This window comes from Bombus affinis, chromosome 5 (genome assembly GCF_024516045.1).
Source record: "Bombus affinis isolate iyBomAffi1 chromosome 5, iyBomAffi1.2, whole genome shotgun sequence".
Taxonomy (NCBI): domain Eukaryota; kingdom Metazoa; phylum Arthropoda; class Insecta; order Hymenoptera; family Apidae; genus Bombus; species Bombus affinis.
Window position 1 is genome coordinate 13,133,759 of NC_066348.1, and position 17,014 is coordinate 13,150,772.

The 17,014-nt window shown below is 38.1% G+C and overlaps 1 protein-coding gene across 6 annotated transcripts in view; it reads left to right on the plus strand.

Moving 5' to 3' along the window:
• LOC126916922 (protein rhomboid-like) overlaps positions 1-13,794 on the plus strand; it is a 173,126-nt gene extending 159,332 nt beyond the window's left edge. For all 6 annotated transcript variants that reach the window (XM_050723235.1, XM_050723234.1, XM_050723236.1 and 3 more), the window contains 3 exons: positions 3,267-3,437; positions 4,360-4,515; positions 5,157-13,794. In XM_050723235.1, coding sequence (XP_050579192.1) covers positions 3,267-3,437; positions 4,360-4,515; positions 5,157-5,477 — 648 coding nt within the window. In that variant the 3' untranslated portion in view covers positions 5,478-13,794. The remainder of the gene's footprint in view (positions 1-3,266; positions 3,438-4,359; positions 4,516-5,156) is intronic.
• Positions 13,795-17,014: the final 3,220 nt, after the last annotated feature.

Here is a 17,014-nt window from a genome sequence, read left to right on the forward strand (position 1 = left end):
CAAATATTAGAGCAATTTTTATTTTCTATCGTTATCGTTTTCAAGTATCAGTTTTGGTATTTTTGACTATTGTATATTCGTTTTGTTTTTTTTTCTCTCTCTCTCTCTAAAATCTATTACTATGGAATTTTAGCAAACTCTAAATATCAGAGATACCTTTTGATATATTTTTCCCCTTAATTTCCGTTCGTCAATACGAATTTTACCTTAAATTTCAACTATTACATTTCCATCGTTTCATATAGAAGATCTAGAACGCATTCGCCTTTCGTTATTTCCCTTTTATCAAGAACCATGGGTTCCATGAAACAGAATCTCCTTTATTCGTAATTTTTCGGCTCTAATATCCGATAATTTTTAATCAAATCCATCTCGATGCTTGCTGTACGCAGCAATTTCCAGATTTATTACTTCGAGCGATCCGATGGTCCTGAAAACCTCGCTAAACTCGCTGTATAATCAGAACCCGGTCGAATCGAGAGAAATCGTCCGATGACGACAGGTGTTTCTAGCCTGACAACTATATGCCTCCGACAACCATCCAGTTTCGGCAGGGGAAAAAAAGAGAGGAAAAAAAATAGAAGAAAAAAAAAGGATTGATGTTCTCGTGGATGTTTTGACGTGCTTCGTGTTCCGTGGAAATTTATTCGTTGACCATCCCGATAAATGGCGAGGAAATTCGTTTTATGAATAATTTCGTTCGAACAGACTAGTCCCAGCGGTTCTACGATCGCCGAAATAATTGGAAAAGCTGTTTATTGGCGTTCGTGCTCGTCCATTTATATCCGCGAAATTCCTGACAGACACTGTGTACCGATATTCTTTTAAACTTCGTCATTCATATTCCAGTCTATAAATCTTTTATTAGAAATTCCTCTGTAATTCGATGTTATTACGAACCCTTCAATTATAAGATCCCATTTCAATCGAAGAAGTGACAACAAACATCCACTTAATCACGATCAAACACGCGTAATACGTCTCTCAGGCTTCGAACGAGACTGTCCGCCCTCGAAGCTTATCGTAAAACGTGCCCCTCCTTCTCGTTATTCAGAAACTTCTAGCTTTTCTTATCGTCCATCCGCGAAACTGGAAATTCAAGCGCACATGCCCATGTATCAAAGTTTCCGTGGCAATTTTCATAGCGCATATTTACTCGGCAGTTTAGCTCAGACTTACGACACGCCGGCAGCTCGTTGGACCACAAATCGTACAAAATCTCGTATCTCTTTCTCCACTCCTCTCGCTCCTGTTCGCTACGATCTTTTCGCTCTTTTCCGCTGAGAAACGTTTCTTCTTACGTTTGACCTGACGTGTTCGCGCCCCGGATCGCGACACAAGGTTTCCCCCGCGTAAATCATCCAGCGATGCGGATACACGCCGCTTTCGTGCCCCCCTTTTCCCTTTTATCTTTACGTCGCAGCCTTTACGACCACTGTGTGCCTTTCAGTCGCGGCACGTTGTTTAATGTAAATAAGGTAAGAGGAAAAATTCGAAGAGTTGGAAATTAGAAAATTGCAAATTAGAGGATTCAGAAATTGTAATATCTCGGAGATATTCGGAGATGCAGAAATTGGAAAATTTGAGAATCGTTTTTAATCTTTATTGGGTGATGTTCAAACTACGTTGAAATATCTTTGATCAAAATAAGATTCATTCTTAGCTTAGCAAAGATATTTTTGACGTAGTTTTACTGTCGTAATTACGATTGTTGATATTATTAGAAAAAGCAAGAACATTGGCGAAATTTCCACGGGGTAAACTCTATTCGGTTCATCGACTGAACCGAAGGAGCAAAAACTCGAACGCGCATTATCGATGAACAACCTAGCGAATAATTAATTCCATTGGCGTATGGAAATTCGACCAGGCAGAATGGTAATTAATCAAAACTGCTTGTTTAATGCCGAATAAACTGGCGTCGCGTCGTTGTCAGCCTTTAAATAATGAACGATGCGAATATCCCTAGCGTTATTATGAATGATAATTGACGCCGTGCACGGTGAGCTTAGCTGCGAGAAAAGACGCTGTGTTATCGCGAAACCAGCCGTATAATTCGTTCATTGTAGTGAAAATGGCTGGCGTAGCGTAACGCCGTTACTTTAATTGGAATTAAAATTTTCTGAAAACCTTCGTTTCTTATAACATCGTGCAACTTCCAACTTATATTCCTTGCCGAATCCTTAGAAGCAACGTTTCACCGAGTCGAACAAATTACAACCACGACGATACAAAACAACTAAAATTCAATCTCAAACTTTCTATATTTCTTACGACAAACAAAACTCATCCTTTAAACCCTTTGAGTGCTGAATACTCGCGGCCTATGCGGTCCGTACGGACGGCGCGCGTCTAGCGCTGACGATCGCTGTGGACGGAATACTTTTTCGTTAGACTGAACTCTGTTAATTGACTATTGAAAGCGCAAATCGTAATAAGTTATAGTAATTCTTTTGCACGAGATTAAATTATTCAAGAGCGTTATTTTTTAATTATTTTTAATTATTTATTATTAACATTGAAGTTTACAGTTAACTAGAATTTGGGTAATAAACTAGAAAACAATAAACTAGAAAACTAAATTTAGTAAATATAACACAAGCTAATAATTCAGTTGTGTGTGCAAAATTTCAAAACAATTATCGATACATAATCCGACATCGCATTTTCTCTATTCCCTTATTTTTCACACAAACAACACATTTCCTTCTTGATAATTAGATGCGACTGTCCGCGAAACAGGTAGACAACTGTTATAACGAGGCATTATTGGCATTTGTTTACTGCCGTTACTAAGCAATGCATTTATATTTATCTCACACAAACGTAATAATATTACTTCTGCGTAGGTGTTCGGAAAAATTGAAAAACGCATACATGCGTCCTTAGTCCATGCCAGGCACTTACAGAAAACGCATATATATGTCCTTAGTCCACACCGATAGCTTTCGCCAGACGCCTATATGCGCCCACAGCACTCTAAGGGTTAAAACACTTTCCGTCGTATCGTACGGATCGTACAAATTCTACACAGTGTCAAGACCATACGATACTATTCAAATATGATTTTTATAAAATCCTCTATCCTTTGTCAAAGCTCAGCCTTAAAACACGTTTCACTACAAAAATTCAAATATCAATTCCAATTTTCAAACGCTGTTTACTAGAACTTACCCTTGCAAACACGTAACGCTACACGTTATCACGCATCCTGTACGCTAAATAGCATGACATCGACGACTGAAATGCATTTTGGATGACGACAGATAGCCGTTCACTGCCTGGGAGACGAGGCGACGTTGCGCAGGTGGTTGGTCTACGATCCACGTCAGAGGGTGCAGGGCTGGAGGTTCGTCTCGTACATGCTGCTGCACTCGAACGCGCTTCACCTTGCGTTGAACGTAGTCATCCAACTGGTGCTCGCCACTCCGCTCGAGGTGAGTTAATCAAACTAATTGTCGACCAGCCGGCCTCGTTCGTTGGCTACTCTCTCTCTCTTTTCTCATTCGCAATGCTCGGCAAAGTGTATCTTTGGGTGAACCGATCGATCGCGTTCAAAGGAGCTACGTATCGAGCGAAAAGTCGTTATCGAAAGAACACAAAGGCATGGAATTTAACATTAGAACTATCGAAGGATAAAACTTGCGTCAGAGAAATTAAAGCGTAATGTATGGACGAATGTACACAGGCCATCGGTAGTTTTGTTTAGTCATTCGCGATATTGGCATTTAAACAACGTTTGAATTAATGGTTCTTCGATGTAAATAGACGAACGTTGTTTCGATTAAGAATTATGCTGGTTCCGTTTAAAATGTAAAACATACGCGATCTTTATTTATAACCTACGATATCTTCCTCGGTCTTCCGTTATTTTTTACGAAATATTTTCTCCTAACGATCCATCGTTTATCCGTAGATTTGGCAAAAAAAAGTCACGGAAAATTCGCGATATTTGCCGTCGTAAATCTAGAAAATTTATACGAGTGGAATCATTACAGATTGGTCATTTGGGCGTTGATAAATTTGTAAAATTTTTACGGAAAATAACGGATTGCTTATTTCGATCGGCGTTATTGATCGATCAAATATAAATAAAATTTCTATGGGAAGTGATGAATGAGTTATCGAAACACACTGATAGTTCTAATATTAAATGGATGGAAAATTTTACACTGGCTAATTGATCGAAATTTATCATCCCTTTTAATTCTTTTTCTCTTACATTTTGTCATTATCTAAATCTTTTAATTAATCGATTAATATTCGACGAACGAAGAGAGAATTTCGTATTAGAAAGAATATTTTCTAAGGGCATAGAAAATATGTCGAACGAACGAAAGACGATATCGGTGGTCGTAGGTGGAACAGGGTCGAATAGGGGTGGCAACGATCTACTTAGGAGGTGGTGTTTGCGGAGCCCTTGGAGCATCTCTTCTTCAACCGAGCCTCTTCTTGGTCGGCGCTTCTGCGGGTGTCTATGCTTTACTTACCAGTCACCTGGCGCATCTTTACCTGGTTAGTTACAAATTATATTATTCCGCTATCATTGACATACGTATACGTATAAAATAAAACTTACCTATGCAGAAGTTGTTGATTCCTTTTTATCTTTCCTTGCATCTTTATTGCGACGTGAAGTAACGTTTCAAATTGAAAGTTTTGAATCTACACTTACACACATAGAAGAAAACTCCGCTTCTAGACGACTAGATAACGATTGTTCAACTTGCTTCGTACAATTTTAATTTGCCCGAACTTGCCACATTCTACTACAATCTTCTACAACGAACTCTAACACAGCCGTCTAGTTTCGTTCGTCTTTTATTATTTGTAACGTCACCGACATACTTGCCAGATAATTAAAAGAAGATGTTCCATGTCGTTTACAATCACCTTAGTTGCCCGGAAGTTCGTAATCTTATTGTAAATACACCATGATCCAACTTTCTGCAACTTCGTTACGCCGCGTCTACTGCTGCGTTTTCAGTTTTAATGCCATCAAGATTTCCTTAAAAACGAAACCTTGCGACATCTTCTCGAATTAATACTTCTGCCTCGATCCAATTTCCCTCAACGTGATCAGACACAAAGAACTTTTATCTACCAACCACTCGTCAAACGTTGACTCGTGACGTTTCTCTGTCTTTAATTTCCAGTGTCACGGAGAACTCCGCTACGCCGGCTGGCGTCTAGGTGCCGTGTTACTCTTAGCAAGCGCAGACGTGGCGTCACTTCCAATTCCAGCACTGCTCGGTTGCGGTAGAGTCGGTTGGGCAGCTCACGTGGCTGGCGCCCTGGCAGGGCCACTCCTAGGCCTGGCAGTGTTCCCGAATCAAAGCAAGAAAGACGCTAGAGGACGAAGATTCGTGAGGTTCGTGCGACTTCTAAGCGCGATCAGCGTGATGCTGCTGGTGGTCGGCGCCATTTTGGGCAACATCTACGTGATCGCGTTGCCACAGCTCAGGAAGCCCTCCTGACAGAGGATCGAGCTGCTCGTCAAGCTCTGCAGGCGGTCCTTCCTCATCGTCAAGATCAGAGAGGCCGCCGAGAGTGTTTTCGAGTAGGAAATCGCGCAACTCGCTGGCAATGGGAAAATTTTTACGACGTTGCTCGGACCCGGGGAAAGAAATGATCGTCGTCGAAGTTGGGATCGCGTGAAATTATGAGAAAAGAAAAAAGAAAAAAAAAAGGGATGAAAAAGGAACAGAATTGGAAGATAACGTTAAAGACGAAGAACTTTCGAAACTAAAAATTTCTTGAATTTGGAAGCAAAAATAATATGGGATTGTAAATGGAACTGAAAAACGTCGTTGAACAAATATGTCGGCGAATGTATTACGGTGACGTGAGAATTTGTAGATTGATATTGCGATACGCGTGGAAGAGAAATTGTTGTTCGAACTGCGCAAATGGGTGAACAATTAGATGGAAGGAAAAATGAGACGTTGGATATAAATGAAACGGAACGGAAAAGCATCGTGCACTGTTAAAGGGCAAGTGGTGGATGTACAACGTGGGCGTAAATCGATTGGAGCAGCTACTCGCAGACTGTTGTTGCGATACGCGTGGAAGAACAAATTTTGTAAACAGTGCAAATGGGTAAACAATTAAATGGAAAGAAGAGTAAGAAGCTCGTGGGAGGTATTACGATTGAAGACTATTTGCAAGTCGTTGTTGCGATACGCATGGAAGAAGAGATACTTGGAACTGTTCAATTGAGTGAACAATTAAGTTGAAGGAGTAGAAGGCTTCTTATTTGCAGCGATTGCCGGATATAAAATTGAGAAGAAGAAAATTGAAGATGGAAGGAAATGTATCTATCGAAGCAAGAAGAAAGCAGAAGAGGGACAAAGATACATGTACGTTAATCTTATTGAGAACTTGGCTAAACTTAGAGTTTATCAAGCCGAGAAAAGCGTGCGTTTAATTACAAAAGGAGGAAGACTTTCCGCAACAAATATTTAAATATTTAAGAGAAAAGAAAATCGCTGAGGAATTAAAACCGAATAAACGGTCCAGCGATTTCTATCGGAATAATATTTACCTTTACCGAAACTGCCAGAAGAGAACCACTCACCGAATGAATCGCCTAAAATAGATAAAAATAAAAATAAAGAAAAAACAAGATCAATCGATCAACCAAAAAAATAAATAAATAAATAAATAAATATAAAAAGCGAGAGCAATCTAAACCAATCTTAGGGAGAGAAAGAAGGAAGAAAATTGCCTGAAATTCCAGCTGGATCGATTCAAGTTTCTTCGACTGCATCGACAGGAATGATCAAGGGTCTCCTTTTCGAAAGAACTATAGCATCCTGTCTGCGTTTGGTATACTTCTCTGCAAGGTCTAGCCGTTCTTCAATTTCTGCCTGATGTATTCGGCTAGCGAGAAGCAGCAGAAAGATATTCTGGAAATTTACGTTGGCCAAGCTGTCTCTAATCGTAGGATTACGAGAGGTCGTTGCTCGTGGCCAACGTTTGTTCCAACGGCTGACGAATCGACGTCGTTTCGACGAAGAATGGACGCGTCGTGTAAATCGCTTATATCGCGATTCTTTATTGCACTCATCAATGTTAAGACGCCAAAATGAATAGGAAACTTCGACTTGATGCTTTTTGGTGTTTGTTTGGATGAAATCGGAGGAGCTGGTTTCTGAAAGAGGCGCAGAATTCTATTTGGAGATGGATGTAGAATTCTCGATTGTACACCTTCGACGATTGAAAAGAAGCGAGGAGAAGAAGTTGATAGGGCTGGGATTGTTTAACGGCGAACGTAGAACTTTTAATTGCAGCCTCGACGAACGGAGAAAAGATAGAAAGAAGAAATTGAAAGAGTTGCACCGTATAATGACGGGATCAGTAAGTTTGACCATGTGCTTGATAAATAGCAGAATGTTGAAAGTAGAGATTAAGGAAACTACTGATTTGGTTCTTCGATAATGCGTGCCATGTGAAACGATGGATTTGGTTGTTCAACTTTAGACCTTAACTTTCAACGAAGGAGGAATAAATTGAAAGGAGAAATTGAAGGGAATAGATCGTCGAGAGTTAAAACTTGGTGATATAGTTTCAATTTACTTCAGTTCCTAGGTGGATGAAGAACAGATTGAAATCGGAAGTTAGACAGTGTTCAATAATGAGTGTGATCGATAATAATAAAATACTCTTCGCTGGTTACTCAGTGGCTATGCAGAAAAGATTGGACGAACGTTGAAGAAAATAGACTATTGGAAAATAAATTTCGTATATAATTTCAATTTTCTTTTTAGTTCTCGATGGATGAAAAAGAGATTAAAAGCAAAGGTCGAAGAAAGCAGACTATTCAAAGATAAACTGATACGAACGTTCGACCTTAGACCTTGGTAGAATAAAGGAAAAGTTAAAAGCATAGCTTTTCGCACTTTTGCTGTACATTTAGCGGACGAAGAAAACGTGAAACGTTCGCCTTTCTTAGGCAAAAGAAACGATAGAAGGAAAAGTCAAAAAGATTAAAGAAGTTGGACTTCTTAGAGATCGCTGTAGAACTTTAGACTGTACTTGATGTAAAGAGAAACTGTACAATCGAGTGGAGAATCAAAGGTATGAATCTTGTTTTGTGTTCTCGTTCGACGAAACGGTGAGTGAAAGACTGATTCGTGAAAGTTCGAGGGTTAGAGAGAAAGAAGAGCGTTTAATAGGTGGATAAGATGATTTTGTTGAATCGAAGCGTTCATCAGGACAATGGCACGAGAACTGTAGCGAATGATGTCGATCGGCAGATAGTTGCCGAGGCGACGACTGTACAATTGACTAGTAGTAAGCCTGAAATCCGTTGATTGGTAACGTATTGGTAGACCGTTGTTCCTGGTGGCACGAAAATCGATGAACAAGAGAGACATTATGCTGCTTGTACTTTTCCAAAAAAGTCGTTTTTCAACTTCACTTCATTTATGGACACATAGAATAATTTTTCAATCAAGAAATACTTGTACAAATTGCACGCTGTAATTTCCAAGCTTTTTCCCTATTTTCTTTTTTTTTTTTTTTCATTATCGAAGAATCCTTAGATCCTGAAGCTTTAAGATGAAAATAGAATTTCCTGTAAAGACAATTTTCCTCCATAAATTATGTATTTTACTCTTGCAAATTTGCTATCAAAAAGTAATACTTTCACGATTGTAGAAAAATGTCTTGTAATTGCTAATTGAGAGCAAAGATTTATTTCTAAACAACTAATCTTAATCAAATTTTAATCAATCACGTTTAGAATTAATTAGAAATATCTTTAATTCGACAATTTTATTATCTTGGCGATTTGAAAATTAACGTTCGTTGATTTTTCTGTGTATCCAGGAACAAATAGAGATAATTAGTTGATAAGGATGTTCTAAGATAATTCTTCGCTATAAAGTACCGATTAAAGTAACGATAAGTTGGGTATTCGTTATTTAAAAAGCGGCTGCGAACGACGAATTCCTCTTATCACTCTTTTTTCCCAGCCGATATCGTGGATGAAACCGGGAGAGAAAATTGCGCGACTCGAGAAATGCATTTCACGATCCCTCGATTCGTCGTCCCAACGATGCGTTTTCCCGTTAAGGTGGATGGTCGTCGAGTCGAGGACGTCGTTGTCGTCAAAGATGACGCGTCGCGGAACGACCTGATTTTCTTCTGAAAAATCGCACGACTACCATTCGAAAGTTATATGTCTCGATCTACTATAATTTTTCGCGTTCAAATCGTTTTATATTCAAAAATTTATTTCCTCTTATCCATCTGTGGTTTGCTTTGCTTTCGAGTTTCTGAATATTGTATCGTAGATTTACACGTGTGAATTTTAATTGGAACGCAATTTTAATTGTCCAAAGTATTCTCCCAGTATTCTTCCGATTTCTTGAACTTTCCTTAGACTTTATTTTTATACATTTTCATCGTCGATTTCCATTATGTATTTTCATCTGTCGTAGTTGCTAGATCACATTTACTTCTCGCGCTTTTTCAAGCACTTTTCGTGCGCATTCGATTTATCCCCTTTGCGCTCCGATTCTTTCATTTGGCTATCGCTACGCTAAAATATCGCTCGTCTGTCTTAGAAAGCAAATTCGATTCAAAAATTAGGACGTAGTCTTTTACGTAAATCCATAAATAAATTGCCACTTTGCGTTTGTTATCGCTCGTATAATATTCACAAGCCTAGATTCGAGGAAGTTCTTCTAAAATACGCTTAAGGACATGGCCCAAGTTTCCCAAAACGGGATCAAAATTAACTTTCTAAACTTCCAAATTTACAAACACTGCCAGTGTTCCGTCCCCCTATAACACAGACACACGCAAAAGATATTTCCTCCATAATGGAAGATTTCTCAATATTTAATATTTCTATGCTTTACTATAAATAATAGAGATAGTAATTCTATCGTAGAGTTAATATTGATTTTTATATAATGTGATACTATAAAGAAGAGAGAAAGAGATGAATGAGAAGACAGGAGGAGATGGCATTTCGTCCTGGGGCTACTAATGGACTCATTAGTAAAGTTTCCCAGGAGGCTCGTGCCTTAGACACGAGGACAGTACGACGGAGGTGACACATCGCGTTCCTCTGACGATTCAGAGGACGCATTTACATGAACAGGATGCTTAGGCGACGAATTTCAGAGAATTACCTTGTTGCCACGAATTTCTCTGGTGGCGAGTGTACAAGGACCACCGAGTGTACAAGTTTCCCAACTGACCACTATTTTCCCGCAATAATGAATCACTCGTGTCTTCTTCTTCCTCATCCTCTACGATTCTTCATTCTATAATGCGAATACTCGATAGAAATTGACTGATTTCTCTCCTCTATTCAAAACCTTAAACCATGTTGCTCGTTGCATTGTTTAAAAGAAACAATTTTATCGATACACTGCCCATATCGGTGATTTTCGCCACACGGATACATTTATTCACTCCACCGTGGTCCAATATATTAAAAGATGAAACAAATCTCTTTAATGGTTAATTTAAATTAAGATTTAAATTAAGAACCCTGGGACTCTGCTTCTTCGGTCGTGTTCATAAAACTACGAGTTTGCCTAAATGTCCACCAAAGGACCAAGGAGTATTCAGCTTATCCTAATCTTACGGACGTTCCAATTTCTATAAACTTCGTACAGTTGGCGAATTTCAGCTGAATCGCTGCAATTTTTTTCGTAACGAACAATTTTATCGATACACTGCCCATATCGGTGATCTTCGCCACACAAATATATTTATTCCCCAGTTCGCTCCACCGTGGTTCAACATATTAAAAGATGAAACAAATCTCTTTAATGATTCATTTAAATTAAGATTCAAATTAAGAACCCTGGAATTCTTCTTCTTCTGAATCATAAAACTACGAGTTTGCTTAAATGTCCACCAAAGGACCAAGGAGTATTCAGCTTATCCTAATCTTACGGACGTTCCAATTTCTATAAACTTCGTACAATTGACGAATTTCAGCTGAATCGCTGCAATTTCTTTTCCTAATCGCGATACTAAGAGAATACAAATTTTATAATGTAACTTCACTCCCCCCCAAAAAATATTTCAAATAAGATATCGCGTCAACGTTATCATTCAAACTTAATTTACTGATAACCAGAACAAGCTATCTTTCGATAGCTGGAAGTCGTCAAACCCTACAACTTGGAGAATTCGTAATCAAAATTAACGTTTCGGCAACTTGAGTCATGTCACATATCCAAATGAGAGACGCTGTCGCAAAGATGGAGAGAGCGCAAAGGGGTTGCTACTCAGCCTGTCCTCGGCAACTCGCAGCCAGAAATCAGTCGAGTAATCCTATCCCACTGAACCGATCGATGAGAGTGTATCATTCGCGAGTATGCGATGAAAGAATAGAAGAGACGGCGGAATAGGGGAATTTAATGGAGGTAAACGGGCGCAGAAAATTCCGAGAAGCGCGGAAACGACGCGTGGGGTGTTCACGCGTACGCGAGTGCGAACGTGGGCAGAATTTCGAACGCGGCTCTTAGTTGCTTCTCCTTGCCCCGCGCTCTTATCGCGCATCCTTTCTTTTTCCACGTCCAGAGCAGAGAAATTAAAAATCTCCGTTGCCCCGTGCGCTTTTACATTTACGACGCCGTAATCTTTAATTCTATGCGGAAAGTGTTTTTCCGCGATTCTCGCTTCTATGAAAATTCCACGGCAATTTAACCTCTTGTCTTGCCACGTCAAGTCATAAACTAGACGAAAATTACGGATTTGATTCAACAAAAGAAGGTCCCGTAATGTTTGAAACAATGGATTGTTGAGATTTTCATTTTGGTTTCAAACCTGCAGATTGTGGAGATTGTGATAAGTGTTGTTAAGATGTTGCGCTGGTATGGACGATTATGTTAACCTGAGACAATTTTTGGTGGAAAAAAAACACGATTTATTAAGTTATTATAATTGGAATTATCAAGGGGTCGTAAGGGGTTAAACGAAAGTGATTGCACTTTTATCGGTTAATTAACCCTCTATAACCATCGGTTGTTTTGTTTTTTTAGTTTTCATATATGATAAAAGAGGTTCCAGTTAATCGTTGAATGTTTGTTTTAATGTAATAATCAGAGGCTAAGAATTATTACTAATAAATTGTTTAACAGTCGTTTTCTAAGATGATCGTTCGATGGCTTAAGGGAATAGAGTAAGATTTAGAGAGTGTAGATATATGAATAAACAGTTTTTGAGTCTCAACTTTACGGTGTTATAGAGGGTCGAAGGAATTTAATTAGTGTTATCTGTAAGAATGTAATTGTTACGTTTGACAAAGGAATTTTTGGCAAAGGAATTGTACAATGGATGAGAATAATTACTGTGATCAGTAATGGAAAATTCGTTCGAGGAATTGGCTAATTAATCGAAGTATGCGTGTGATAGAAGAAAAATGGGAAGAGAAAGTAATTATTATCATCGACTATTTTACTAAAAATAATCGACGGACTAAGAAAACGACTCGTAGTTGAACTTTCAGGCAACAAATTGCCCGTCGACCAATTCTTGTGCAATAGAACATGGACAGAGAAAAGGGATGAAAGGATCGGATCTTTGAAGGCTGTTAGGGGATAAGAAGCGCTGTTAAAATGCTCTTCCTTGGATTCTTTTCATCAAATCCAGAAAACGTATCGTAGATTTTCAAGAATTCCGATTTTCAACCGATTCGAAGCAAAAAGAGCCGAGACGAGAAAAGAATTTCCGCGTCTCTAACGAAAAGAAACTAAAAAGTTGGTGAATTTAAGTGGAAAATCTCCGATAAAACGTCTAATTAATTTTGTTAGAAGCTCGTTGAGAATTTTAAACGGTGGAAAAGTAAATCGAAGATCTTGAAAACCGGCTGGATACGAACGATAAAAAGCAATCCAAGCTTTTCGGCCAAATGAAAAGAATATTCTCATTCGGGAGCCCGATTTATAGTTTAATCGCGTTTCCTTTGGTTAAGCCGCGACGATGCATTAACGATGCTGCCAAAACCGGAAAACAATACATTTATAACTGTACGTAGTACTTACTCGATAGTAAAGTAGCGCGCCGAATCGTGTTCAGATTACCCACAAATTTTCCAAAATTCGTCTTTCCGTATTTACGCCTCGATGAAACGTGCAATCGATAATACGAAATTCGTAAAACAAATTTTTCAAATATCTTCATCGGCTAACGATTTATCCGTATCCATTGATTTTATTCCCACGTATTACTAAAGATAAGAGAAGAAGTGGCTGCTCCATTAGACAATAAGATTTACGCCCAAGATATTTTTCTTCTTTCATTATTCAAATAATATTATTCAGGAAAATAATCTTTTAAGGAGATAAAAAGACGTCGAATCAAGAAGCGGAAAGATCTCAAGGATATTTGTAAAGTCAACCGCTTTTGACCGTAATTTTCAATGACGATTATTTGTGGGCAATCCGAATGGAAGAAGATGTGTTCTCTCCGGCAATTTAGTCGATCACTGTACCTATGTATTTGTTTATCGATATTATTATACACTTACAGATATACAGACAGGTATACAGACACACACGAGGCGAACTGGCTGTGATTATGTTAGTGTTACGAAACCTACGTCGACACGATTAATAATTATAATAATAATAATAATAATAGTAATGATAATACGAATATATCTGTAAATACAACCGACTAATTGGATATAAATATAAATACGATTATATACGCTGTGATTTGATCACGGGCATATTTAACGGAGGGTTGTCACCTCTCCACTGTGTATCGAAACAATCGATTGCCTGCAATAAAGTCGAAATCGTTCCACGGTTCCCGTAATCCTGTTGCCTTTTACCTTCAACAAACACACGCTACGGCCCGATCTAGTCCAATTTTACGGATAATTTCCTCTTATAAATGATTGATAGCTGGAACGATCGATGTTTCGTGACGATGATCGAACGATTAGGAGAAGATCGAATGTGATTCGACCAGAAGGTAAGAGAATTTTTATGTAAATTCTTGCTATTATACTTCTCTGTCGAATTGACGAAGAAAGCAGCAAAATTTTCATGGTTCCAGCAGAGACTCTAGAATATATCGATTTGCTTCTTCTACCAAATCAAACGTACGACTATCAAAATCAATTAAATAATAAATAGCGTTAGAATAACAAATAGCGGACACATTAATGAACCACGCATGAACTATATAGCGACTAATTAATACGTAAATTACGTATCGTAATCTAAATTACAAGAACATTACGCGTAACAGTTCAATTTAGTTCTTCGAAACTGTAAAAAATACAAATAGTTGGAATACTTCTAACAGCAAAAACATCAAATGCAATGTCACTTTTTCCCTTAAAACTGCTGAAAGGATTAGCGAAAAAATTACGATTCTGAGTTCCGTAAATGTTTATTACGACAATCGTACAATAAAACATATATATATATATATATATGTTTGTGTATATATATATACATATATAAGTACAAGCCTCTGTGCGGCATTCGGCGCGAATTTACGGCCTTGCTAACGCGATACAGAAACGATTACGCTTTCCCGTGATCCGTTACCGGCACGGTGTCCTTACAATTCTTAAAACGACGAAAGAACGTTGAAAAGAAGGGAAGAAACGAAAGGATTGAAGAGGAGGAAAGGAGAAAGAGAAGAAAGAAAGGTTCACGGAGGAATCGTTCTACCAATTCGATTACAGCGTCGCTTGTCTCCATTGATTACGTTCGATTAATTACTAACTAAGCTTACGAACTAAATGATAGCACGTGACAGTGAGTTAACTCGTTTCTAAGTCGATAAACGACGCGGAAGAACTTTCGACGAAATCGATGAAAATCCGGTCGTAGATCGATCGTATTATAGCACCGCAGCGTACGAATCACGACAGATTATAATTAATTATATCCACTCAGTATACGGGGGTCTAGTGAATAAAAAAGTAACATACAGGATTAAATGCACCTATGGTGATCGCGATGCCACTGGTAAAACCACGAATTATTGTAACAAAGAGCTTTGTAGCTTCAAATAAATAGAATTATTGGCAATCGTTCCGAGACTCGCTTGTTTTGTTTTTCTTTTTTTTTTTTTTATCTTTTTATCCTAATTTATTTTACTTAATCGTTTGTAATCAATTACTATAACAGGCTATCAACAGGCTGGGCTGGGTTGAAATCGTAGGGTCGAAGTTTGACGATTTTTTTGAAAAGATTGATGCGTTTTAAACATTTTCATCGTAACGTTCGATCAAAATTCTTTAAGTTATCTTTCATAGAGGAGGAACTAACATGAAACTTTTAATGGAAATTGTAGCGTCGAAGAAAGGGCTCCGGCGTAATATTGAATGTGCCTGTAATAATGCTTCCTAAGCATTTTTCAGTCACGACAAGTTCTTATTATAGTCAAATAGGCTGCAATCCCCTTCTCACATTTGCATAAAAGGGTATTATTCATGGGATTATTATTGGTCGCAATCACTGCCAGAATATTAAGCATAACCTTAATATATCGAAATGAAAAGGTGACGAAGATCTTTGTGAAAATAATTATAATCCAAGGAATAATTTACTAGCCTCTTGGCACAAAACCATCTAGACACGTATAAATCAGAGGCACGTCTTTAAACACGTGAATAACGTGAAACCCATTGAAAATGACTATGAAAATAATAACAAAGATAAAGAATAAAGTCAATGAAATCGGAAACCCGAAATAAACTTAATACCAAACATCAAGCGTTTTGCTCTATAATTATCTAATAAATTTTTATTGCAAATGTCATGGAAAAATTATGCTTTCAAATCGGAATATTTCTTTAACCAACGCGAATTAATTAAAAAATTAAATTCCACGATCAAATTATCTTAAAACCCAACGTCTCGATAATTTCAACCGCCAAGATTTTGTTCCATTTCAGAAGCTGTGTCTCTGCCGCTTAAACCGATTCATCCAAAGTCTATCGAAATCGCACGAATAAATCAAAACGGAACACGGGCCACCCTCGTAGCAGGCTAATTCCCGGTTAACGGGGAGAAAATGGGGATTGGGACGGCAACTTCCGTCTTTATCCACTTATCCTTGCAGAGCACGGAACCGCTATCCCTCAAAATTACATCCTGATCGATCTTCGCAAAACTGTGGATCCTTGCCAGATGAGTAACGTTCCATAGGCTGGCCAATGGACGAGAGTCGAAGAGTTTCCTATCTCCTTCCATTTGGACAAAATTCCTATCCAGCCAAGCGGGCGAAGAAAATATAATTGAAAGATACGATTTTCGAGTGATGGCAAAGGGTTGGTTAAATTAGGGGATGAATTAAAGTGTATTACTTGGTGAAATTGACTTTGGATGGGATTTGAAGAGCGAGCGAATTTTAGGGAAAAGGAGACGAATGTTGCCCCCCCCCCCCCAGGTGATTAATGAATTTGATTGCAGTTGGTTGGAATAGGTCGAAGTACAGTTTAGATAGTAGATTAAGGTTCGAGTATTTGTTTCTAATCTAGGGTTAATTGTAATGAGAATTGTTCTTGGATCAGAGATTTATAGACTTAAACTTTAATTGAAAGCCAATTGTAATTGTAATTTGTTTTAGATTAGAATTAGCTTCCAATTTACATTTGATTAAAGAGCGTTTAATCAAAGAATTTGGATTAAGAATGCTCAGGTTGAAACTTTATATAAATTTCCTTTTTATGGTCTTTACTGAATCAAAATCTTTCAGGTAGTCCAAATGAGTGATTGATGAATATGGAATTTTAAATATTAAAATCATTTTATTGGATGCGTAAATTAATTCAATGACTAAATGAGTTGTGAAGTAGGTGTTATTGTGTGACACATCTACATGCATATAAGGAAACTTCCAAGCGTGGAACATCACGGAATTGCAGTTAAAATTACTCTGTAACGTCGTGGTTACGAGGTTTCTAACGTGGATTATAGATTACAATTATAAGGATATGTAATGAGAGAGAGAGAGAGAGAGAGAGGGAGGGAAGGAGGGAGACTTCGAATCTCGGAATGTGCCTCAAATTTTG